Source organism: Lutra lutra, chromosome 2, assembly GCF_902655055.1.
Source record: "Lutra lutra chromosome 2, mLutLut1.2, whole genome shotgun sequence".
Classification (NCBI taxonomy): Eukaryota; Metazoa; Chordata; class Mammalia; order Carnivora; family Mustelidae; genus Lutra; species Lutra lutra.
Window position 1 is genome coordinate 30,541,732 of NC_062279.1, and position 27,550 is coordinate 30,569,281.

Here is a 27,550-nt window from a genome sequence, read left to right on the forward strand (position 1 = left end):
CTAAAACAATTTGCTTCATGCTTCGAGGGTTCTATGAATATAAAATTTTGATGACTTTAAGGACTCATGGCTTTCCTCCCTTGGCCTTCCTCTATCAGTCTTGAGAATTCGGTGATGTTTAGTCTATTTCTATACACGGGCAGCCCTTCCCTTTGAACATTTCAGTGACCCCTCTTGATGGCTTCCAGCTGCCTTTTTGGGGGCGGTGGTCTTTGAGGAATGACCAAAGCTCTATACAGTTTTTCAGGTGTTACTTTTGTAATGTTGTGCCGTCTGCATTTATAGGACCTACCCTTTTCTTACTTTTCAGACGATTTCTAGATAATGGCAGTCAAACAGGCACTGTTCATGACAACTCATTTTTTTCAAGATGCAAGGTGCTTTCGCTATCATTTTTAATTAGATTTTCACAACTGTGTGAAATAGATAAGGCCCAGGGTACTCTCCCCCCGCCCCCCGCTTTTATGTACAAGGTTATTGAGGTTCAGAGTAATTATACAACTCCCTAATCCCATAGTCCAAACAAGCTCTGGACCCCAGGTTTGCTGACCGCCCATTCTTATCGTTAATAAAGATTCTCAAAAGCTAGAGAGAGAAGTGCAGGACGTTTTGCGCGGAGTTAGGGGTTTAAATTCAGGGACTAGGAACTATTAGCAGGGAATCTAATTAAACATCTTTCTAAAGAAAAACAAACAAAATGAAAGTATTTTTAGTTGTGTGCCAGTCCCTGGGGAGGGAAAGAAAGCTGCATGTTGACATGCTAAGTCAGCTTCATTTACGTTTCTTTTGTGTCATGTTTGTGAATCTCCGTGCTGGGAAAATGTGATTGCAATTTAGGCACCAAAGGATTATCTCAGAATGTCTGGGAAGCAGCTCACTTTATTTTCAAAAGATGCTTTAATGCATTTGTTTTTTATGTAAAATAAGGGAAGCTATGAATTTTAAGTTTTCCTTAGGGAGAGAGAGAGAAAGAGTGGGGTGTGTGTGTGTGTGTGTGTGTGTGTGTGTTGTCTGAAACCAGACTACTTTGGCTCTAATCTTACAGTTTGACTTGTGAGTTCTGGACAGGAAAGAGTCCCAGCCTTGGAGCTCTGTGAGATAGGTGACAAAATTAGATTGTTTTAGATGATCAGTGATGTAGCCCAGATTTTCTTACTACCAACAGTCTGTTTAATTTGACTCTGGTCATTTTCCACCTCTTCACCCAATGCATGACCCTGGGAACCTAAAGATAAGAAAATCGCCTTCCCTGGTCTTTCCTGTGGGGTAGAAGCAAAATGATAAGGATGCAATTGTTAGGTTGTGTGCAGACCTGCTTAAAAAATGCAAAAAGCTACCCAAGCTTTAAAGATCTTCAGAAAGTCAGACCTGAGGCTCTGTGTAAGAAGGGATGAATGGCTGGTTATTTACTACTGTAGTGAACAGAGTGGAGAGAAATTTAGCTTTGATCTGGTGGGCCTCAGTGAGTCAGGAAGTCTCTTTTCCATCCTGGCATTGTACCTTCCAGTGTCATCCAGTTTATTTTATTTTATTTTTAAAGATTTTTATTTATTTATTTGACAGAGAGAGAGAGATCACAAGTAGGCAGAGGGGTAGGCGGGGTGGCGGGAGAGGAGGCAGGCTTCCTGCCAAGCAGAGACCCCTGCGTGGGACTCGATCCCAGGACCCTGAGACCATGACTTGAGTGGAAGGCAGAGGTTTAACCCACTGAGCCACCCAGGCGCCCCGTCATCCAGTTTATTAAGTTATCTGTGAATAAAAAGGAATAGTCAGAAACGTGTGGATGCCAGGAAAGCTGACCAGCCTAAATAACGAAGAAATAGATCATAGACGTCCCAAAAGAATGCATTTATTTTATGGTTAGCACTGCTAAATTTTTTTTTTCTTCTTCTGCATAGAAGGAATAAATTTGAAATGGCCATGTGAAAAATAGATCATGGGGAACTGTCATTGGTAGATCAGTGAAGGGCTTTGCTCACAAACCAGGCTTTAGGTTTTATGCATGTGTTTTACGCCACACTTAAAAGTCTTCTCATAGTTGTCACTGTTTAAAATTAATTATAATCAAGGGCTAACTCATCTTACCTGGGAATTTTATCCGGTTTAGAACGTCTGTCTGTATAATTTCCTTCTTTCAAATGAAAAAAAAGAGAATTTTCCTGACATCAGTTAATTAAATGATTGTAATTCAGTTCGAGCAAAGAAATCATGGTTATGAAGATAAATATTAATGCCTCACGGTCATGCTAATGTGCTAAATTTACTTAAGCAATAAACACATCAGAAGAGAAAAGCCTCGTTCCAATAAGAAAACAAATAAATATAGTATCAAATTTGCAGTGATGAGATATTTCTCCATTTCTCCATTAAGTGACGTCGTGGAGTGGAATATGGCAGGTTTGTGCAACAAATGAGAAAGAAAGCACTACTTTTTGACCACAGAGAAGATCAAATTTATAAACTTACATCACATGAAATTTGCTGCACATCAGTTAGGCCAAGCTGAAATGCATCCATCTCAACCCTGTGTACGGATGCCCTTAAATGAAGCTGGTGGGACATCGTCTAGGTTCTGTCCATGAGTGAGGTGCACCTATAATTGGGGGCAGCTATGGGGACAGCACTCATTAGGCAGCCATGCTGAACACTTGCCTGAAGCCGCCAGCAGCTCTGCTGTGATTTACTCCAGCATCCATTGTCCCCGTGTACACCTTGAAAGGAGGACATTCATCTGTTAAGACCCTCTTGTTGCTGTATCCTCACACAAGGGATATCGGGTTTCAGTGAACGTGGGAGGGAGATAGAGCATGGTTTACTCTTATGACGTTTGGCAGATGACAGATAGTCACCCAGTTCAAAAAAATTGTTTTGGTATATCAATTTCAAGTGTTCTGTCTTGTTTGATTTCCCTACAAATCCTCAAAGTGGCTTAGAAAATTCAGCCATTTTCATATCTCCTTTCTCTCTCAAGTGTTTTGTCCTGGGAATATGTGCAGAAGCAAGCTGTCGTGTCGTATATCCCAGATGTAATCAGGAAACTATGGTTACTATTAAGATATCAGTATATAACATTTGACATTTGACCTAGGAGCCTAGCCAGCATAGCAAATAATTGTTTCTTGCTTACTACTTAAGAGCAGGAGCTCTGGAGTCCGACTTCTGGGGTCTAGATACCGGTGCCAATATTACCAACTGTGTGACAGTAGGAGGTGGCTTTATCTCTCTGTGTCTATCTCCTCCTCTGTAAATTGGGCATAATGATGGTAATACATATCTCCTGGAATGGTTATAAAACTTAAAAAGAGTGGGCATAAAGTTCTTGGAAGAGTGACTGGCACACAGTAGGCACTCAATAAGTGTTAGCTGTTGCTATTCTAAAGCAGTTAATGTAAAGTACTAAGAGGGCCTTATTTTAACTTCATCTCATAGACTTTTGGAACACTCTTCTGGTAGTTTTATAATTTTATCTTTGGCCCTCAGCATATGAAATACTGGGCACAGAACTATAGAACCATAGAGAAGAAGACTGCTAATTTCAACAAACATAGTATCAATTTTCAGGCAGAAAAATTCTCTTACCTAATAAATCTGCACTTATTGTCCCCCATAGAATTTTGCAGTGCTGTAAATCTCCCACAGACATACGTGGAGAGGTGATCTGGTTTATATAGCTTATTATGAGAAACAGAAAATTACCGCAGTGGCTATGGAATGGAGTAGTCTGTCCCATTTTGAATCTGCGGTCCTCCTCCCCTTTTCTTGCCTTCCTTTCAGGCTGCACAGAAGCACCCCTTGCTGGAGAGGATAGTCCCAGGTTCAAGTCCCAATGTGTTAGCCTTGTGTGTGTTAGCTTTGTGACATCAGGCAAGTTCAAGTTCCCATATAACTGCCCACCCTATCCTCACTTGTAAAATAATTACCCACTGTTGCAGAGAAATGGTAAATTTGGGGATATGTATTGACTATAAAAAAAGAGCACACTTACTAGTTAAGGGAGCAAACTTATACCTTGTGGACTAGGGTCCATCAACTAAGACGATCGACTTTGATTTGGAGACAGAGGAGATAATATTTCAATGTGTGGGCTCCTCTTGCTGAAGTGGGTGAACACCTGGCTTCTGGTGAGACTCCTCTGTAGGACCCGGAGAGCACAGGAAGGGCCGTAGTCGTCATGACCGGCATCCTCACTGAGACTGGCTTCCCACAGAGAATGTTTGAACAGTGATGACCAGAGAAGAGAAATAGAGGAGAAGATGAAAATTCCCAAGGAGTGACTACTACTTAATTTGACAATTTTCCCGTTATATTTAACATTTCCTTATCTTTGGCATTATATGGCAGAGAGAATAAAGAGTCCTAATCCGGTAGAATGCATTAAAACAAAAAATAATATCACGGGGCCCTTTTGTTCCAAGCAATAATAAGTCTTCTGAGAAGGTAGGCATGGCCTCTGGAATAGCTTTTGGACCTGGGTCTCTACTTTCTCAGTATCTTCTAGAACCTTTGTTCTATTTACAAGCACTTGAGGTTCTGCTTTGTGCTAGACCCCTCAAATCCTGTGCATCTTGCATCTAATAAATGTAGCCATTGGAATGTTTGAATACAGTGCTAATCAAAATGGACACACACACACCCCACCACCACCACCAATAGCCTAATCCTTCAAATAGAGACTGTGACCACCTACTAATAACTATTCTTACATCTCCTTTGATTTGGTAGGGATAAATTCCTTAAATGATAAATTCCTCTTTCTTTACATGTGCTTTTCTTCAATGCTGCCTATTGGGTATGGCATTCAGATATGCAATGTGATTATTACTCTCTGGGGTCTTAGAATATGCCACCTTTTGATGGGACTGATTGTGGCTCATCCCCTCAAATAGGACATTTAAAAGAATCCTATTGTTTCACTCAACTTGTAGCAGTTAACTGGGAGGAGTGAAACTTGGAGCCCATCCAGGTAAAAGTCCCCTCCAATGGAATGGGTGTGTCTGGGCAATCAGAGTTAACGGCAGGAAGAAGCCAACTTTGTCTGTAGAGACACCACCATTGTGAATATTTGAAGTCAGATGTTGAAATACTGCCCCCCCCTTTTTATTGTTTTACGTTGTGTAATGACGTGTTCCGTGCATATGTTATGAGGATTATCCGGTATACTCATAAAGGTATTGAGCAGTGTGAACGCACCCCCTTGCACCATATAAGAAGTTGGACACAGAGCTGCTAACGTGGTATTTCTGGAGTCCAGCTATCCTAACCACACTTGGAAGCATATTCCTAATGTGTTTTCTGGTTGGGTTTGGTTTGCTGCCAGTGATACGGAGTCAGCTTGAGAATACTTTATAATAAAACCTTGAATCTTATAGTGACTTTCTCTCAAACAAAGTCGCCCTCGTGTTTGAGCTCATCCTCCAGATATCTCTGCTGAATACACAGGGACAAAGAGCAGGTGCATTTTAGTTCACAGGAGACTCAGTTAAGCGGAGGCAGGGACAGTCTATCTGAAGGATGACTCAGCAGGAGCATGGGCCAGTGTGAACACATGTGAACACGTGTTCCCACGTGCGGCAACACACAGGGAGTCTGCTGGGTTGTAAGGTTCTTACCATGCCTTCGGACCACTCCGTGCATCAGGAGCCAGGGTGGTAATCCAAGGAGCACTTTGAACTACCGCTGCTGCCAGGATTTGCTGTCTTTGCCACAGCTGTATTTACAAAATTTAACCTGATAAGATACATTTTCCCTTTTAAGCTTAAAGCAGTGAGCACAGCTCAGAAGACCAGATGGCAAAGCATTAGCTGCCTCTGCTCTGTGCCAGACCATAATCTTCCCCGTAAGATGGTCTGGGGAAGGAGAAATCTGACCAGGAAAGGAATTTGGGAGGCCAGTAATTCATTTGCCTCTAACATGACTATAGAAAAGGGCCATCGTTCTGCTTAAAGGACTGAGTGGTGGTATGCATGCGGCTCTCATTCACCAACAGCCAGTTTTCACTGCGCGATCTGCATGTGTGTGAGGGCAGGACTGAAGAGTGGGTGGGGAGGGGAAGCTTTCCCCGGGATCGCAGCCGCAAGCTCACTTGAATTTGATAATATTTTGCAGGTTTCCTGTTTAATTTGTTCGGTGTTGTGGTGGAGCTCTTCAGATGGACTAGTCTGACAGGGAGTGTCACGATAGGAGCTGGCTCTGCGTGGTCAGATCCTCCACACACAGAAACAACAACTTATCTAGGGTCACACGCTGTCAGCGTATCCTGGTTCCACACACGTGCTAAAATTGGTTTCCTGTTCTTAACAATGTAGTACAGTATTCGAAGCAGCAGCACAGAATATATTTTTAAAACACGTGCACAGTAGGCGATTAAAACAGGAGGATCCCTTCGAGGAATCGTTCTTTTTACGCATTTATTTTACCTGGAGCAGAAGTATTTATTCACACATCAAAGTCTGGAATAAATGAACATATGGCCTTAAGTTCAGTGTGGTCAGAATGTAAAATAAAGATTTGGGTCACAATTATGTTTTTTCCTGTGCTGGTGACATTATCAAATAAGACACATAGAAGTTTAGGGACGCACGGGTGGCTCAGTGGTTCAGCGTCTGACTTTTGGTTTCGACTCGGGTCATGAGCTCAGGGCCCTGGGATCAAGTCCCATGTGGGGCTCTGTGCTCAGCAGGGAGGCTGCTTGGCATTCTCTCTCCCTTTCTTGCCCCTCCCCCCATCTCTAAATAAATAAATAAAGTCTTAAGGGAAAAGAAAAAGAAACATAGAAGTGCAAAAATAGACTTTTTAAATGTCCTGGTATATCTGCTTGCATTGAGTTAGAGTCGGAAGACTATGTTTGTGATCTTCTAAAAGGCTTTAAAACACTTCAAGCCCTTAAAAAGAAATGCCTGTAAAGTGTGTGACATCCCTCTGAAGGTTCTGGAGTTTGTTTCTTAAAGGCTGCTTTTCTTTGCGCTTTAGTGTCTTGTCTCTGTTGATATATTTCTAAGGGTGTCGGTACATTCATATCAGTGTCAAGCAAGTTCAAAATCGATTTCAGCAAACACTGCCCAACACTTGCTCTATTGTTATGTTGTTTTCGAGAGTGGAACTGCTACCTCTCCAGAAACGCATCGAAAGTGAAATTCTGAATGGTGGCAGAACAAAGACAATTAAATCATGTCTGAGATTCTCAGAACATTTACTGTATTCAAAGCATTAACTTAGCATCCTTTGCCTTAAAGCAATTTTTTTTAAAGATTTTTATTTATTTATTTGACAGAGAGAGATCACAAGTAGACGGAGAGGCAGGCAGAGAGAGAGAGAGAGGGAAGCAGGCTCCCTGCTGAGCAGAGAGCCCGATGCGGGACTCGATCCCAGGACCCTGAGATCATGACCTGAGCTGAAGGCAGCGGCTTAACCCACTGAGCCACCCGGGTGCCCCCAAAGCAATTTTTAATTGACGGACCATTTACTCTTAGCTGTGGACTGAGAGGCAAATACACATTTTTTTCTTTGCAGTGTTAAAATCCAAGTACTCCGTGAAAAAGCGTCGCTTTCCAGTTTAGGAATGACCCTTGGCCTTAGGAACTTCTCTCTGAGTATTAGGAAGTACTTGGTGGAGTAGATTTTTGTTAACAAAATGAATGAGATTATTTCATGGGAGCAAAGCATTGACTAGGAAACATACATAGTGAAATGTTTTCCATTAAAATATAGTTATTACTGTATAATCTAATAAGAGAAAATTTCTTCAACTACCTCATTATGGGTAGATGAGAAAAAATGCACAGATCATAGGTGCTCAATATTAGTTTGCATTTTATGGAGAATCTGAAATATTCTGGACTATTCCATTAGTGTGGTTATGTAAGGAGACAGAGAAGAATTTTAGGTCATTGCCAAGTCTCCAGGATACTTGAATCTGGGCACCAACAAGATGAGTGTGGAAGTCTGTATGGTACTTCTTGGAAGGTCCCACTGACAACACCGAGGACCAAGGCCACGTGGTGGTGTGTGGCTCTGTTGGTGGTATACAGATTTGTCTCTTCATTTATGTTCTGCAAGATTTTAAGTTAGCTCCTTGAAAGAGCCTTTCTCTGAAAAATGAGGTATCCTCACGTCTTAGATAGTCACCGCTGAAGGATACAGCGGGGACATTCTTCCAAGCGAACTCGTTGGGTTGCAGAGATAGAGTAGCTGGGAACTTCTGCACTCCTGATGGACTTGCAACTCTGTGCGAGTCAGAGGGACTCGGGCTCCTCAGTACAGATACACCAGAAGCCCAAACATGAAGAGATATTTATACACGGAGTCAGCTTCTGCAGCAGATGCTTTCACTGAGAATAGACTTTCTGCCTGAGGGTCTCTGCAGCGCTACATCGCAGATCATCTCTTGAAAACAAGAGAGGTGCGGGTTTTGTACGTGAAATGCCAGAGGAAGGGAAAAGCATTGACTTGCCAGATGAGTGATTGTTTTCCTAACACCGAAGGAGGGATTGGAGCCCTGAAGTCATGGATATGGCATTGAACCATATGAGGATTTCAGGGCCCTCCCACTCACAGAATTTATTTATTTTTAATGTATTCATTTATTTATTTGATAGAGCACAAGCAGGGGGAGAGGGAGAGGGAGAAGCAGGCTCCCCACTGAGCAGGGAGCTGGACATGGGGTGGGGGTTCAATCCCAGAACCTTGAGATCATGACCTAAACCGAAGACAGATGCTTAACCGACTGAGCGACCTGGGTGCCCCTCACTCACATAATCTAAATGGAGGCTATAATTTTAGGAGATACATTTATAAATGAAAACTCAAATATTCTTAAGAATCCCCTTCCCGATAGCCTACTCAACCAAGATTTTAAAACCTAATGAAATCCTGAGCCTTTTATTGAACTGCATCAAGAGCAGACGAAAAAGGCAAAAAAACAGAGAAACCAAGATTCCTTTTTTCCTTTTTCTGTGTGTGTGTTGATGTGGCTATGTATGCATGCGTTCCCTTATTTGCTTGAACTGTTTGACATTTAACTGTAGATATCATGACATTTCACCCCGAATACCGCGGCAGATGCCACCTAAGCGTAACCGCAACACAGTGCCCACACTTGAGAAATTCCATGATGATACAATACCTTGATTCAGGTTTCCCCACGAGTCCCAATAACAGCTTTCAGAGAGTTTCCGGTGACTCAGGAGTTAGTGACAGCTACACGGTGTAAGCTACACGTTAGATGTATTTGTCAGGTCTTTTAATCACCTTTCATCTCCATCAGTGCTCAGGCTCGGTCTCCTGTGATCATTCGTGACATCAGCACTTCTGAAGTGTAGACCAGTTGTTTCGCAGAATATCCCACCACTTGAATTTGTCTGATTGTTTTCTCACGTTTGAAACCCAGATTCTAAATAAATAAATCATAGGTAGATAAAGAGACAGGAGGGGAAGGAGAGGTGCGACGGAGAAAGGGAATGAGAGAAAAGGAAAAAGATGCAAATGATTTGATGAAAAATTGTCCAATTCGACCTAAATAATACAAAGTCTGGCAGGTTTCTTTGGAGACGGTATTGATAAGCAGTGGTGTGGAGTGGTGGGTGAGGGGACACGGTGCTTATAGAGAGTTAAGGATTTCTGAAATACTGCGGTGAAAACATTTTGCTGCGAGGCAAGGGAATAAACCTTGAGTTTAGGTCGTGTGCCAAGTTAAATGGAAAACTCAGTAAAAAAAAAATATCAAACTAGTTCTTTTAGTTTAATGCGTGAAATAACAAGGCAATTTATTTTTCTCAATATACATAAGCTGGTTTCTTTGGTGCCATTTAGTTCCAGCAAATCTGTTCCTTCAAAACCCTCACTGGGCTGAACAAGATCGAAGATGATCTTAAGGAGTTAATGAGACCATGCGGACACAATTCCAGATAGACGAGAATTTAGTCTGTTTTTAAAAACCTCCGAAAGAGAGATTCACAGACCCCATCTTAAAGAGAAACTCCTGTAAAATCTGTTCAGAAGTAAACCTTATTTTCAAACTGTCAGAAAACAAGAACCAGACAAAATCAACAGGTACCAAAGGCAAAGAACAGGTGAAATGAGTTTTCTACCTTGTCCCTGGGTGTGCACCTCAAATGTCTTCTTCCCCATCGCATCTCCTAGTCCCTAAGTAAATAAAAAGGGGACGTGTAATTTTAGGAGCACTGCTGAGACATCACAGTGTTCAAATGTTTTTTTGCTATAATTTGTAGGAACCTTCCTACGCTTATTCCTGACATTTTTTTTGATTTACTTGGTAAGGGCAGAATTGTAGAAAAGCAAACAGACCCTGAGTAGGAAAGGCACTTCATTTCCTGTTCATGTCTGATGTGGCTCTGATTGCTGTCCTTGGAGTCCTGGTCACCATACCCAGTAAATAATTATGCCCTGGATCAGGGAGGGGCGGTCTTAATTTGCCGTGGGTTTGTTTCTCGGGATTTTCTGTTAAAACCTGGACTGGAGCAGAAGTGGACTTTGTAGTTGGCTTCTCTAAGCCTCGGTGGAAACAGAGTTGTTTGAGAGCTCGGGTTCTGTGATGTTGATTATTAAGTGAACTGTTGTATGCAGAGGAAAGTCCATTCATTATGCTCTTATTTTTTTCTTTTTCAAAAGCTTTTATTATGACAAAACCAGGCGTACTAAATTGAATCTTTGGTATCACCAAACACCATGTATACCTGTTGCTTGACTTCTGCAATGACCAACTAACTAATCAGGAAATTTGTTTCATTTTTATGCCTGTCCATTCCCCACTACCATTTTATTTTGAAGCAAATCTCAGGTTTTATAACATTTTATCCATAAATATTTAAATAGAGAAATGATACTCTTCTAAGCAGTCCTGCTGAAAATAAGAATGGTATATAGGTGTTCCATGTATTCTACAGGCTAACGCACAACTTCAGTACTTCCTGTCTCTATGGAGAAGCTATGGAAGAGCTAAATGCAGTCAAACTGACAATTTGACAGGAACATAGTAGGCATCTAGAATGGTCATTCATTGTAGGACAGCAACTGTAGTTTCAATAAAAGAGCGTTGTTGCCAAAGAATTTCTGTCTTGAAGAAAGGAACATTGTTAAGAGGGATGAATTCTCTTTGTTCCTTGGGCCACCTCTGATGATAGCCTAGTCTGACTGACTCTCCAGAAACATTAGAACCATGGAAAGTCTGTCACTTACCCATCTCTGCAATTAAACTTCCCCATTTAAAACCTGGTTATGAGGACTGCTGTACCTAGTTACAGAATTAGGATGAAGATAATTTGTGATCTGAGATGTGAACGTGCTTTAAAAATAATGGCCTGTATATTATACACTGAAACTCAAAGAACATTGTTAACTATATTGGAATTTAAACTAATAATAATAATGGTGATGATGGTGGCCTGGTTCATAGTCTCCCTTAGCATAGTGTTGTTGTTGTTTCTTTTTAAAGATTTTATTTATTTATTTGACACAGAGCAAGAGACCACAAGGAGGCAGAGAGGCAGGCAGAGAGAGGGAGCGGGAAGCAGGCTCCCCGCTGAGCAGAGAGGCCGATGCGGGGCTTGATCCCAGGACCCTGAGATCATGACCTGAGCGGAAGGCAGAGGCTTAACCCACTGAGCCACCCAGGCGCCCCTAGCATAGTGGTTTTGAAGTGAGCCATGTCCAGGATTTCTAATGGCATCAGAAAAATGTAAAGATCGAGAAGTAACCATCTAGAATATTTTATAATCTAGTCCCCCCACCCCCAATGCCCAAGTATGTTTTATTTGGGCATTCAAGCTGAGGTCCATTTTGGCTGATTCATTTTCTCTCTCTCAGGTAGTAAAACATTTGGGAATGTGTCTTGCTCAAGCTCACCTGAAGTTAATATATTTCTCTTTGAAAGATAACCAGAATTTTTTCCTTCTCTTTTCTTTTTTTTTTTAGCTTTGCCTCCCCGATTGAAAGAGATGAGGAGCCAGGAGTCTGCTGCAGGCTCTAAACTTGTCCTTCGGTGCGAGACCAGCTCCGAATACTCCTCTCTCAAATTCAAATGGTTCAAGAACGGGAACGAATTAAACCGAAAGAACAAACCACAAAACATCAAGATACAAAAAAAGCCAGGGTAAGTGTAATGCATCTAATAGCAGAGGCAGTGTCTAGCCATTGAATGATAGGAAATATAAAGATTATGTACAGCCCCAGGCCATGAATTCACTTATCAAAAAGCTATGATCTCTAATAAATGAAAAAGATTGTTCATTGTACGATGACCAGAAATTGTTATTTCTGATTCTCGCAACTTCTAGATGAGGAAAGAAAAGATTGGATGAGGAGAGAGCTGGAGGTGTAGAGGGAGAAGTTTTGGTGAGAGCTGCTGTAATTGGAATATGTTGCATCTTAAAATTAGATTTTTTTAAAAAAGGCAAATGCTGTTGAGAGTACCAGTGCCTCCCACAGTCAGCACCCCTGCTTCATAAGGAAGTTCAGTAAATACCCAGATTTATGGGAAGAGAACGCCATCGCTTGAATTTGAACTATTTTCAAGTAAAGAGGTTAATACATCCAGTGATATCCAATGAGATTTTTTTTTAACTGACAATTTTGTGAAACTACGTGACCATGTAGGACATTAAAACATTGGGTGATCTTGGCTTACCAGAATCTTAAATAATCCTGGAGGACCATGATGGATTGGAAGGGCTCCATGTGGTTCCTGTGACATCTTGGACAGGTGTCTGTACCTACTCTAAAATGAGTCTCCTTTATTATTCCCATCCTCTCCATTTTTATGTACTTACTCACCTAAGAAATCCTCTTCTATTATCACACTACACTTTGAAATTAAGGAAGAGATAAGTATGTGAGCATTTTGGTTGTAAAACAGTCCTTTAATCGATGTGGCATGGATAATAGTACTTCTAGGCTAAAAGATTACATTTTCTTTCCTCGCACTTGGAGGATTCCAGTGAAATCCCAGGGATGATAGCCGAAACAGCAACAAAAGATTCTCCTCCTGTACTTTGATTTTATAGAACACCTACCAAAAAGTTGTCACACACTCACGAGCAAGAGACAGCAAAGTGATTATAATGGAAATTTAACTGAAACTTCCCAATGTGTTTAATTGCTGTAATAACCATAATTACTGAATTTCCCCCCAGTTTCTGTGGTTTTATTAACTGTGCTGCTTGTACTTATTACTGATTGTGTCGGCAAGATCTTTTGACTTGGAAGTACTCTAATAAGATGTAGGGGAAAAAAGAGCGGGTATTAATTTCTCCAGCAGGTGGTTCTTCAGAGATACAGAAAATAACACTGCAAAGTGGCATTTTTTTTTTTTTTTACATAATCTTATTTATTTGTTACAACATTCCCCTAGGTAGTAAGGGAAGTTGAACTGTACAGGGGGCCTACTTTTGCATTTTAAGAAATTAATATTCAGAAAAGTGTTCTGCCTTGCCTTGAGTCACACAAGTAGTAAGAAACCAAGCTGGAACACAGATCTGTTCCTTGGGTTCCTTAACACTTTATTCCTTCTTCTACAAATGGAAGGCATGCATGTTTAATAGCGTGTGCATATGGGGAGGGGAGTAGAGTGGTAGAGTAAGTGAATAGAAAGAAAGAACTATGATGCTTATAGAGGAGTTTAACAAGAAAAAAAATACTTTTAGATACTGGATGGAGTAGAGTTTGGTGTCTGTTTTGTTTTTCATCAATTAGACACTTTAGTAAGAAACTAAGTTATCTTCACGTGCAGGAGAATGTCTTGTTTCTTTCCGCATGGCTGTCAAATGGTATCAGTAATATTTAAGCGCCCACAGAAGGCTTTATGCTGGGAGTGTGGGGAAGTGGGAAAAGCATGGGTGTTATCTCTGCCCCCAGGAGGTCATGGATTGTATAGGGATTCTCTGGTTCAGCCTTATCGGAAACATAGTTGTTCCAGGCCATTGCTACAGCCCTCTTAGGGCTAGGGGTGGGGAGGGTGGTGCTTCAGGATTTTCAGGAGGTCCATCGATTTGCAAATAGTGACCATTTAGAAAATTATTATTTATGTTAAGGTAAATTCTACTTGAAGTCAGGATTCAATCAGGGAGATATCCCTAATGTATGCTGTAGCTTATCATACATGTCGCAAAGCCCAGTGCTAAATTGTAGGTTACTAATTCTTTTTTTTTTTTTAAAGATTTTTTTATTTTTATTTATTTGACAGAGAGATCACAAGCAGGCAGAGAGGCAGGCAGAGAGAGAGGAGGAAGCAGGCTCCCCGCTGAGCAGAGAGCCCGATGCGGGGCTCGATCCCAGGACTCTGAGATCATGACCTGAGCCGAAGGCAGCAGCTTAACCCACTGAGCCACCCAGGCGCCCCTGTAGGTTACTAATTCTAAGTGCCGTGAGGCTGGGAAGAGGGAGAGACCCAGAGGGCTTCATGAGGAGTCCTGAGGAGGTAGATTTGCGCATGCTGATGGGCAGAATCCCCTTTGCCTGGCTGAGTGGGATGAGCCCGGCCATGACAGAGAAAGAGCGGAATTGTCGTCAGTAGCAAGTTCTGTTTATAGGACAGTAAAGAGGTCAGTGGGGGAGTAAGATGTGGAATTCTGCTCTTTATGGGACAAGCTGTTTTGTGTCAGACCTGAGCTAGATGCTGGGTACACAGAGATGAGTGGTCTAGAGGGCAGAGAGATGGCGAACAGTTAGAATACTCAGTCTTAAGCGCTACAGTAGTGACAGACATGGGATGCCATAGCAAGAGGCGAGCACAGGTGGGGGAAGGGGACCCAGTCAGGGACCGAGGAGGCTGCCAAGGAAGAAGGGAGGGAGAAGAGGTTTATCTAGGCTGAAGGAACAGAACAAAGCATCTTCAGACTGGGAGTAGTCAGTCTGAGGATGCCTAGGAAGAAGCAAGGTGGACAGGTATGGAGAAAATGGTTTTGCAAACTGCAGGTATATGCCTGTAGAGGTAATTTGTTACATGGCTTGGATAGACATATATAAAAGTATCATTAGTATTCAGAAAAGCATTTTCATGTTGGCTTCATGGGTCCAGACAGATAAGAGCACTGTCTACATATTAATAAAATCCCATTATACCAGAAAGGCCAATATTCAGAAATTACTTCTTTTAAACAGTAGCCTTGCTGGGAAGAATTAAGTGGGAACAAAAAGATATTTTATGCCACTTATGTGGCTGTAAATTACTCGTGGCAAAACATTTTAACATATCTGATCGTCCAAAAAGAAGACCCTTTTTATAAAGTGAGCCATTAGTGTTGTCATCTGTTTTTTAAGGTTTAAGGACCAAGCCGAATCTAAATTTAATTAACATTTGCAAGGTGCCCCTATTATTTCCACTTGTCCTATAAATAATAAGAGAATGGATACCATTATTGTTATACCCATTTTTAAAAGAATGAATGCCCTGAGTGTGAAGGAAGTTCCGTTTCTTGCTGTAGATCTAATGTTGATGAATAGTAAAGCTTTTATTTTTATTATTTTTTAGTTTTTAAATTTATTTGACAGAGATCACAAGTAGAGAGGCAGACGGGGGTTGGGGGGGGAGGGAGGCAAGATCCCTGCTGAGCAGAGAGCCCGATGCAGGGCTCGATCCCAGGACCCTAGTATCATGACCCAAGCTGAAGGCAGAGGCTTTAACCCACTGAGCCAACCAGGCACCCCAGTAAAGCTTTTATTTAAAATAGGTCTGACTCTATGCCTCCTGTTTTCCTGTTTATACACAATTACTGATGATTTTGCTGTGTAGAGTAAAGCACAACACAGGGCTACAGACACCTACAGACATAGGGAAATGTCTTTAATTTTTAAAAACTCTCATTTTTCAGTTTCATCTACATATTCATCATTTTCCATTACTAAGATATTCAAACTGTTAATGGTTTGCAACAGTTGTTTGGTTTCTTAAACTTAATCTGAGGCTTTGATCGACCAAGCAGAGGTGAATTTCATTGTGAAGTTTCAGATTTCCTTGGGATTGTCTTTATTTTGCCATCCTTAGTCTAGGTTTCTTTTCCACATAGTCTAGATCGTACACAGCAGCTGGAACTTCCTTGTCATCCCTTCGTGTTGTGAAAAGACTCCACACCAATCAGCAATTTCAGTTCACCATTTGCCCCTGTTCCTCCTAATAAACTACTTTCTTATATGTTCTTCCTATGACTTTTAATTTATATCTGAGCTTGTGTTTGTTGTATTTGGCAAAGCAGTGTATGGAACCAGTTTTAAAACATGGAAACTGCCCCAGTGTCTTCTTATCCCTTTGTTCTGCTTCCTCTGCCTGGTGGATCATTTTGAGCAAGAGAACTGGCTAAAGAGCACGGCACCCGACCTATTCAAATTTGAGGCTGTCAGATTGGCCTCAGTTAAATATCGGTTCTATGCTAGCCCTACGAAAGGCCGGCTTCCCATTTTTTTTCTGTGTGGCACACTCTTTTGTTGCCCATAGTTCTGTCTCAGCTCTTCCTTTCTGCTCTCACCTATTTTAATTGTGTTTAAAATTGGATCTAATTGGTCTTGTCAAATTTCTACAAAAATCTGAAGGGAGTTCTTGCTTCTGTTGTCCATGATCGCGGGTCCTTTGACTCTCTTCTAGAGAAAGTTCACACACATTCCCTTCTTGCATCAGCTGAGCAGCTCCTACGGGTCATTTTAATTTTATATGTAAGGAAGGTTCCAGTTCCTTCAGCATATAAATGGGACTACTCGGTGCCTATTTCGTTTGGCTTATGTGAGGCATTTGGTGCAGTGCCTGGTTCTGTACAATATGGCAGTTGCTCTCCCCCCCTCCCCTGTACCCTTCCTGTTATTGGCAGTTGGACAGTATCTGAAGCCGTGTTGAACACACTCACACAGACACTCACAGCATTCATATATGATTCCTTAGAGATCGGAGGAATGGATTTATGTAAACTGAGGAGATATTCCCTATACGCAGGGAGTTAACTTGTCTTGGCCCGTAAACTGTGGTGGATGAATCAAGCCTAAAAAGACCAAGAAGACAGTAGTTATTGGAACCTTGAATCCATCCTTGAGCACTTATTCAAAGAGTATAGATTGCATTTTGATATTAAAAAGGAGAAATTTAGAGGTTTCATCTTTAAATCAGTCTGTATTAATTTATTTTTACATAGTATTGTTTTTCTTAATCTAAAAGTAATGCGTGCTTATTAAAAAATCCTAAATATGGCAGGAATATAAACGATAATTGTAATGATAGCTAACACTTATTGGGAGCTTACCAGATTCCAAGCATTGTTTTAACTCACTTTACGTGAGTTAACTCTTTTAATACTTTTAGAAAATAAAAGTCCACTGAAACATCAGCCCCTTCCAGATTTCTAGAGAACTCATTAATTAAAAAGCAAAAAATTTGTTTGATGATGATTGGATGGGAATTCAACACTTTTTCCAAGTTCACTTCCTTCCCGTGGAGAGCATATGGTAGCCGATTGAAGAGAGTACAAGGCAGTTGTATCCATACTTGTCAAAGCCCCAGATCATTGCAATGTGTCATTTTCAAGAAAGGTTCATCTGTTTCTTCTCTTTTCCTACTTCCCACCCTGTACCCTAGGACTCATGGATCAAAGAGTCTTAGAGTTCAGTCTGTCATTGGAGTTCACAGGAGTCCCAGGGATCACCTGGAGCATTGGTTTTCCCATTGTGTCCCTGGAGAATCTTAAGTATCCGCTGAATTGAAAATGGACCGCCAACCGCCTCGACCCGAACACTGTTGTCTTCTTATGATAGTTTTGAATATGGGGGTCTGATTTAAGCTTTTGTTTTAAAACAGGATTTTTTTTTTTTTCCAAAATAGTCGAAACCACTGATCTAATTTAATCTTTTCGCTGCATAGAGATATTCTTGACAGGTGGTTATCCAGACTTGAATCTTTCCAAAGGGAAAGGCACCCTCCCCTTTTTTGAATGTTCAGAAACTCTTCTTTATCACTCAAAATATGCCTTTTTTTTCCTGTTAGACATATTTCCATCTTCAAGAGCCTCCTCAAATAGTCTTCTTTTCTAGATGGCATCCGTGAAATATATTTAAAGAGTTACCTGTATCTTGTTCATAGTTGGCCTGTCAGTAGGACCTCTGTTTCTTTAACAGAATCTTCTCTAGTGATAAAATTGATAAGCCCTATTCAGTTGTGATCAACCTCTTCTAAAGTCCTCTAGTTATTGATATTTTTCATCAGATGCCACTTCAAGACATAATTAAATATTCTAGACGTGATTCAGCCTGGGAGCAGTGTATTCAGACTTTTATCCAATTTGATTTATGCTGTTTTAATATTAATATGGCCAAACAGTGTATACGTGTCTCTTTTTTTTTCTAGTTTCCTTTTTTAGTAGTTGCTTAAAATGGAATAATGTTAAACACGTGGCTAATTGAAATCCTTTTTTCTGTATATATTATTGTCAAGGCATGTCTCTCCAAACCTGCACTTCTGCTACTGATTTTTGAGCTGGAATGTATTTGTTCTGCTTATCTTGATTAAATTGAATCTTGGTCTTTGCCCATTGATGTTCAGTCCTAGAATTCCCGAGGGTGTCCTCTATTGAAAGGATACCTTAGCAACATGTGATGCCTGCCTTAGAAATTCACAGTACATATTTGCATAAAACCCACTAAGAGGTACTGTTGTAAAGAGATCTGTTTAACTTTGTTCAATGCAATATTTATTTGAGCATAGAAAAAACCTTTTCTTATTCTTTTAAGCATAACATTTATTAACATCACTTGGAATAATATTCCAGGAAACACTGTGTAGCTCTGTTAGGAGAATTTTTATTTTAAGAACTGTCCCTTTAAGATTATACTAACTATAAAACTGATTACCATGTTTCTTTTCTTTTTTTACCATGTTTCTTATAGTTTGATCCAATTCAGTAGTTAAAATAGTAATGGCATAGGGTCAAGAAAGAACTCCCCACATTACCATCAGGGACTGTCCCTCAACTTATATAAATAGGAAAGGAGCGTTCTTGGAATGATTATAATCTTGAGGTGTTGTACGTTCTTGGGTTGTTGTGATACCTTAGAATTAGTATTGGGGGCTTAACAAGAAAAGTTACCATTGTGTTATTTTAGTTCACTTTTTCTTCTGTGTTGAAAACTGGGATATTTTTCCTCAAACTGATCTTCTTCATGATTTACCTATCCACGATTGTTAGTGGTTCCATGGTTGTACATGAAAATTCTTCCAGCTAATTGGGCTGTTTGGGGCTAGACAAGCTTATTGTAGTATTTGTATTGTTTCTGACTGGTCATCACAGGTGTGTGTCGTGAAGGAAACTTGGCATGCATGGACAGATTTGTATAAATAGCTGATAATCCATTAAGAAAAACACCAGATTTGAATACTCCAAAACCAGACTTAAACAGTCAACACAACTTAGATGCGGGGGGGGGGGGGGCTAATATCCTAATATTGTACTTTGATCATTTTAAAAGTTTTTGTAGTTTATAATTAGATCTTAATATCAACTTGCCAAGGTGCTTACCCTTTGTAACCACAGTTCTATCTTGTTTATAGGGATAGACTGCAGCGAAAGTTTTCTGTGGCGAATCCCTCTGATTAATATGTGAATATCCATGCATAAATGGCCCTTGGTGACCTCCCCCCATTAGAGCTAAACAGGCTGTTTTTATATTAGATCCACTTTTTATCAACTTTGTTTTGTGTACCATCATTTTCAGGAAATAGGAGCAGTTATGCTATGTGGATGACAAGGATTCCATCATCAAATAAGTTTGAGAATAACCAAATAATATATTTCCCTCTTAGAGAGTCAACGGATGTTAGCATATTAAAGACTTAAGAATTCCTCAGGATTGACAACAGAAAGCCCATTTTTGTTTAACCTAATGTCTCCCGAATTTATTTGAGTATAGTACTTTCCTTTGTTTTCTCAAGTGTACTTGTTGACATTGTTCCTAGTCATTAATTTTTCAGTCCACATGCTGGTTTGACTGTTGCTGCCTTGGTCTGGACCTCCTCCGACTGTCTCTGCCCTCTTAATAGGGCATCCTCCTTTCCAGCAGCCAACATTTAGGAACATTAGGTCCTGAAGTGAGCTTAAATGAGGGCATCCAAATATTTTCTTCATTTTTTCACACATTCATCCAATATCATTTGAAGATGTGCCAAGGACAAAGCAGTGGCATGTCCTCATAGAACTGTGAGCATACCAAGAAGTTTAAATTATAGACTCCCCCCACCCAGAGTGTATGTCCTACCTGGAAAAATAAGATCTACTTCAAGAACTTTGAGGATCATGGAAGAGGTACTCCAGGCTATTAGAATTTAGACAAAGAAGAGAGCGGCAGCAGCTCTATGATTATGAAAGTTTTGATGAAAGAATTGGCTCTTGAGGTGGTCCTGAAAAGTCAGCCAGTATCTGGAAATATGGGACGCCCCATGCTAGGAGGAAGAAAGGGCACAAGTGAAGGAACCTTGATGGAAAGCCATAAGGCTTACATAGGGGACCAGATGGGTGGTTCCATTCAGTAGACTGGAAGAGAATAGTAGGAGTTGAATTTTTATTAACTAAATTAGAACAACTGATTGAATTTGATTAATAATATATGACAGGAAGACCAGAAAATTCACTATAAAACTAGGAAGGTATAAATTATGGGAGCTTTGCATAGAATTTTGAGTTGCTGTCTTTGCTTCCTGCCCTCTTTCCTTGTTGTCATCCCAAGAGCCCAGGCAGTCAGGACCAGGAGTGAGTAGACAGAGATGCTTTTAAAAGTCTTCAGTAAACTCAACCAGCCCCAGTGGTTCTGTGTTTTTAAATCGTGGAGACTGCTGAAGTTATTGGCTCTATGCAACAGTAAAACACAGACAGATGCAAATCACAGTGCTGTCCATGTTGAAAGAGTGTTGACTGTTGATTTAATACGCAGTTTTATGACAGTGTGTGCCGCTGTTTATTTCAATCTTCAGAACGATTTGTGTTCTTCTATGCTCCTAGCAATGTGAATCTTCTCAAAGATAAATTCCCATTCTTTTGTAATTCCTTTTCATTCAAAATTAACCTAAGTCCTGATGTTACTTTACTGAGAAAGTGTAGAGCATTTTAATCTATTCTAGCCTGCCTAAGTGTCTGTCCTTACCAGATCTGTAAATGATTTTACACTTTTTAAATCTTTCTAGTGGCTGATGCCATTTCAGAAAGGAAGAAAATTTACCAGTTGGTTTGAAAAAACAGAACAAAACAAAACTGAGGCATAGTGTGTTTAGTGGTGGTGGTGGTCGAGGAATAAAAAGAATAATTAGAGAAGATATTCTTTAAATTACTAACCTGGATGATAAAATTAAGGCCGTGTCCATAGTGTCACTTAAATGTGATCTTATCTTTATTCTTGGTTAAATCATACATCTGTGTATTAGTTAAGCTGTGTTTTTAGGTGGTATGTGTGGAGTGGGGAGGGGGAGTTTGAGAACCCTGAAACTAAAGAGAAATAGATTTTGATGGTCATTGTATTTCCTTGAAATATACTTATACCACTTTGGTCCTGATCTTACAGGAAGTCAGAACTTCGCATTAACAAGGCATCACTGGCTGATTCTGGAGAATATATGTGCAAAGTGACCAGCAAATTAGGAAATGACAGTGCCTCTGCCAATATCACCATTGTGGATTCAAATGGTAAGAGATACCTGCTACATTCCATTTCTCAGGCTGTGAGAGGAGTAATCAAGAGATGTGGTGAGAGTTGTAATAAACCGGTGTCTTAAATCTCACTGTGAACAAATAAGAAACATGGAAGGAAAACCATATACTTCGAGTATCTTGGGTGTCTTCCATAAAACACACTTCGATAAGGGTGTGTCTTCTACCCCGGGAGGTGATATAAATCTGAAATATACATAGACTTTTATTTTTTTTAAGAATGTCGATAAGGTCATGAATGGCAGGAATAGGCTGGGCCACTAAAAGAGATTATACTTCCTCTTTAAATTTGTCAGGGAGGGCTGTCAAGTCTTTGGCTCTGTCAGTAACAGAGAGTGTGTGTGTGTATATATATATGTGTGTGTATTTATATACAGAATACATTTTTATATGCAGGATATATGTATATTGCATACATATGTATGTACATATGTATATTATATATGAATATATGTAGTGTGTGCATGTTAACAGAGTATGATCCTGACTCAGTCCTAGAAGTTTGAATGTTCTCATATGTGTTTTAAATACAGCTGGCTCTGGGTCGTAGCAGTGAGGCCTATCCATTTTTTGTTAGGCCTATCAGTTCTGAAATTATGAGAGTTTTCGAGGCAAAGCCCTCCCTACTATGTCTGGTCTTCAGCTTCTGCTTTCCTAAGAATGGTGCCGGGGATATTGGTTAAACTAATGAATGACTTGGAGGTAGAAGGTGTCGCTCATCGTCCAGCAACTTCTCGGAGTTGTCCCAAGAAGTGAAAGAACCCGCACTGGTGGGTGTCTACTCGGGATACCCAGCTCCTCTGTGATTTGATGGAATCATCTCTAGAAACCTATGATGAGCTAAAGCAGTGAGCATCTCTGTCTTTTGAAATAATAAAATGTGACTTCAGAATACCCTTTGGTGCTTCTTTTCCCTTTTGCATGATGGCACTTGCCTACTGCCTATGCCAGCCCTGTCGGGTGTTAAAAAGCCAAGCCTAAGGACACTGCTCCCCTCCAGGCAGGAGAGGGGAAGAGAGTGCCCACCACAGAGGCCTGGTCTCTGCAGACCGGAAGGTAAAATGCAGGGCCAGGAAGGGGAGAGCAAAAGTAACTTGAAGGGTCAGCTCCGTAGGAGACTGATGGAGTTGTTGTCTGTTGACTTACTGGGACAGGGAGAAGGGAGTAAGATAAAAATATGGAGCAGGGTTGGGAAAAATCTCAGGTTAATCCCCAGCCTTCTCTGGATTCCCCAGTGAACTTCTCTGTTGTGGGGTAATCAGACTTCATTACTTTAATTTTAAATGCCTCCCTCCACAGAGAGTAGAGGACAACAGTGGAAAGTAGTTTCCATCACTATTTTTAGGAGCTGTGTTTGTAGTTGAAAATGTAAAAGCCATTTAAAATTTATAGGAGTAAATGTAGCATCACTTTACTTTTGCTTCAGCACGGGTTCAGCAATAAGCATGTTGCTGGCGTTATTTTTACCCCATGAGGAATTTTATAGGATGCTAACTTGAAACACATTTAAAAACTAATTTCAGGGGCGCCTGGGTGGCTCAGTGGGTTAAGCCGCTGCCTTCGGCTCAGGTTATGATCTCAGGGTCCTGGGATCGAGCCCCACATCGGGCTCTCTGCTCAGCAGGGAGCCTGCTTCCTCCTCTCTCTCTGCCTGCCTCTCTGCCTGCTTGTGATCTCTCTCTGTCAAATAAATAAATTTAAAAAAATCTAAAAAAAAAAAAAAACTAATTTCAGTGGGTTATTCTTTTTTCTTTTTTTTTTTTCCCCTATTGTGCTGTCTTTAGTAGCTTATTCTCAGCCTGTCATTGTCTTGCTTCATTGTGTCTCCCTGTGGTAAATGCTATTGAATTATGATTTTGACACTTGGATTAGATTTGTAGAACTATGTATATTATAAATTCGCAGGAAAATACAATTAGAACAAGTGTCATGGTCTCACTGAGTGCTTACAGTACTATTATACTATTCCATGTTTTCTGATTTATAGGATTAAGCAGTGAATTATTTACTACTGTATTATTCCTGGCAAAAGCCCCATAGGGTTTATTTTTTTTTTATTAATTCTGGGGTGCTGAGGGATAATATGGCTTTTTGCATTTCTCTCATAGGGGAGACCTCCAACTCATTTTTCCATATTAATTCGTTCAAGAACTGGTCTCAAATTCGAATATTTCATATTGACCTTAGAGAAATGCAAGTCGGGATGTTTTTGATAATCAGTCTTTTCCACCTGACAAGAGTAAAGAGAAGTTCTCACAATATTGTAATGAAGTCATTCTTAAACAACCAACTAAAATCTTTACAAGATGAGGTCTTGCTGACTTGCATAGAGCACCTGAGGGAGAAAAAAGAATCTCAATTACAATGCAAGGTGGTCTTGTTTTTATTTTCTTTTCAGAACCCTAGGAATAGTTCATCCTTATCCAACCCTCTCATTGTATTTAAAAAGGAATGTGAATTTAGCATGTGTCTGAAAACAGACACATTCAGAATCACAAGATACTTGGTAGCTAAGGAGGACTTGGACCCAGATTTCTTGAATTTCTGATCCAGTAGGGCTCGCTTTGTACCTGGCTGTGTGTTTGGGAATGTTTAAGTAGATTCTTTGGTTTGTGAAGGGGAGAAAAAAAAACAAACAAAAAACATAAAACAGAAGGAAGGGTGTGAGGCATAAGGAGAGGGGTTCTCTGGGAAGAGCTACAACTCCATTATAACTGGGCATTAAGGAGGAAAATATAGCCCAGGACATGTCTAAAGATTTAAGTAAACAGGAGTTTCTGGATCTTCTCTCTAGTGTCTCTGCCTTTAATGTGCTTCAGATACTTTCTTGAAGCTTCTGTTTCTTTTATTTTCTTACCTCTCCGGCTTGCAAAGTGCTTCTTCATAATTACAAACTTTAACCTGATTATGATCTCTCTTGGCCATTTTTCTTCACAGCTCTTTTAAAGACATTCTTTCCATTTTAACTCCTGTTGTGTGATTGTCTTCTTAGTTCCCAAATTAGGTTCCCCATCGCAAGAATCTGATTGGCAGAACTTACATGCCAGACCATTTCGAAAGACCTAGAGAGTTTACAAAGCATCTGTCTTCTGGTCAGGTGCCCACCATGGCCTCAACTGAGGAGAGTAAAACTGGAAACATGGCCGCCTAGAAGCACCCCTCTCCTCAGAGGCTATGGGCGGTCTGCTTTTCGTCAGAGCCTGTGGCTTGGCAGCCACCACGAGAAACAAGGCCAGTGTGTTCTGCATATTGGGAGACTCTCTTTTCCCCCAGCCCCTCAGGGGCTTAGTTGCAGCACAACCAAAAAGAAAATAAATCATCTTCCTGACCCTTCAGCCTGGTCTGCTGCTCTCTTTGAATTTGCTATCAATTCTAGTTATCAAAGAAGGCCCAGCTCAGGTCTGGTGCTCTCTGGGACTCAGGCTGGGACTCAGATACACGAACTTGTGTTGTCACATCCCTGTTTCCTTAGAAATCTGGGCAAACACTGCACAGAAACACTCTTTCAGAGGGAAAAAGAGTACTCTACTGTGGTTATAAACTGCCACATGGCCAAACCTTCTCTCCCTAACTGTGTATTTATTATTGACTTGGGCTGAGAGAGTGGAATTCTCAAGAATTTCATTTCCTTCTAGAGGTCCTAGAAAAAAAGTCTTAAAAATAAGAACATGATGTCAAAACATTATATTGTGTAGAACTCCCCTTGAGATTTTAATGGATATGTTCTACAAAATATTAGTCATTTTTTTAGTTTTATGTTGTCTCGCTCATCTCTACCGTATTACACAAATGCATACACAACTGTGGTCTGATAATTTCTACATGGGTTGCCTTGCTGAAAGATCCTGGTATGCTGCTGTGAGCTAATAATCCAAATTTCATCCTGTGGAAAAGATGCCTTGAGATATACTGAAGCTCTCACACAAGTGCCTTCTTTCACAAAGATGTTTAGACTATATTTTGGTACCAGATTCTAGGAGGGATGGCATGGGTAAGGGGAAGGAAGATAAGAACAAGAGATTTTCTTTTCTCCCCAGAAAAAAAAGAAAAAATGTACCAAGATGGACTTGCTGTTTGACACTATTTTTAATTCCCAAACACAGCTATATAACTATCAGGAAAAAATTAGCTTGGATCATAAAAGTCTTCCATCCAATATTAGGAATTTTCTGCAGTGAAACTCATTGTTTAGAACTGCTTAGATTAGCAACTAGATATAAATGAGATGATAACAAAAACCCAAGAAATTCTCCTTGAATTGTTACATGCTTGAGTGAAATAATGACCATATTTTCACCATTTTCGACCATTTAGAAAAGAATGTGTGTATATATACACATTCTTTTCTAAATATATATATTTTCTATATTTTCTAAATATGTATATACACAGACACACACAATCACTATGTTAAGCTACATTTTAGAAATTTGTATATTTTCTGCCCTTTCCAATGCCTCTTAATCCCAATCTTATTTGGAAAAAAGAGTTTGCTGTACAGTAGACGGATAGACACATAAGCAATCTGCTAATTATTTGGGGGACTCTGTGGGTCTAACAAACACCAGATGAGTTTTCACAAAAAGAAGGATCTTGGGCACCTGGGTGGCTCAGTGGGTTAAGCCTCTGCCTTTGGCTCAGGTCATGATCTCGGGGTCCTGGGATCGAGGCCTGTATTGGGCTCTCTGCTTGGCAGAGAGCCTGCTTCCCCCCTCTCTCTGCCTGCCTCTCTGCCTACTTGTGCTCTCTCTCTGTCAAATAAATAAATAAAATCTTTTAAAAAATAAAAAAAGAAGGATCTTACAGACAGCCATCATTACATGAGGGGTAATGGATGAATTCCTTTGATGAATTCAAATACACCTCTTTAACAGGCCACATACACCGCCCTTACACAGACTGTACACCGTATGTTTATTTTTATTTGCATTTCATTTGGCTTGGTCTTTATATAGGAAATCTTAATGTCGCAATTAATTCTTAGCTAAGAAGCTCCATAAAAACTCCTGGGCACAGATTAGGGAAGAGAGTAATAGACTTAACTGGTTTTTGAATTAATTAAGTACTGCAGTCTTTAAAGATTAATACAAGAGAATACACAAACTAATCAGTCATATCCGCGACTAGATTTTCTTTTTTTAATCAGGAGAAAAATTATTTGAGTGAGATTCAAGATCCCATAGGAACATTGGGCTCACAGCAATAAATTTGCTGTTTCCTTTGAGATGAACGAAAAATAATATTTCCACAAAATTTGCCTAATACATCAATTGGTCCTTTAAAAAAATTGGCTCACGTGGGTAATAGGCTTTGTTTCCCCCTCTCCCAAATTGATGGCATTGTTGGAAATGCTGTGATATTGGTAAACGAGCTGTAGTTAAACTGACAATCATATAAAACGTTTTATAATTTAGAAAGCAGTCTCCATGTATGTTGTCTTATATCGTATTCGCATGAAGGCTCATAAGAAAGAACCATATGAGTGGAACGGACTTGTCTTTTCAGCGTATAGTATCCATTCTGACTCTACATCATTTATTAATTTCAAAATTTCTCAGTTGTGAAACTGTCCTTGTAAGCAAGAAAGCAGACACTGGAAGACATTCCTTAAGTCCTCTTCATTTGTGCTAACAAATAAGGGGGCCCATTTTCAATCTTTAAAAAGATGACTTGGTCATATTTTTTTGCACACAAAATAATAACCCGTAATTTTAGGATAACAAGGAGTCACAGAAGTGGATGTTGAAATACACACGGACGCATCATATGTATGTTTGTGTCTGTGTATATGTGTCTTTTGCCAAATAGTTATATTCAGTATAGTGTGCTTATGGAGAAATCTCAGACAAGTCATGCATGTATCCTAATGAGAA

The 27,550-nt window shown here is 40.2% G+C and overlaps 1 protein-coding gene across 6 annotated transcripts in view; it reads left to right on the forward strand.

Moving 5' to 3' along the window:
- The window catches only part of NRG1 (neuregulin 1), a 228,900-nt gene that overhangs the window by 41,830 nt on the left and 159,520 nt on the right, over window positions 1-27,550 (forward strand). For all 6 annotated transcript variants that reach the window (XM_047716950.1, XM_047716949.1, XM_047716951.1 and 3 more), the window contains exons 2-3: window positions 11,929-12,106; window positions 21,532-21,653. In XM_047716950.1, coding sequence (XP_047572906.1) covers window positions 11,929-12,106; window positions 21,532-21,653 — 300 coding nt within the window. The remainder of the gene's footprint in view (window positions 1-11,928; window positions 12,107-21,531; window positions 21,654-27,550) is intronic.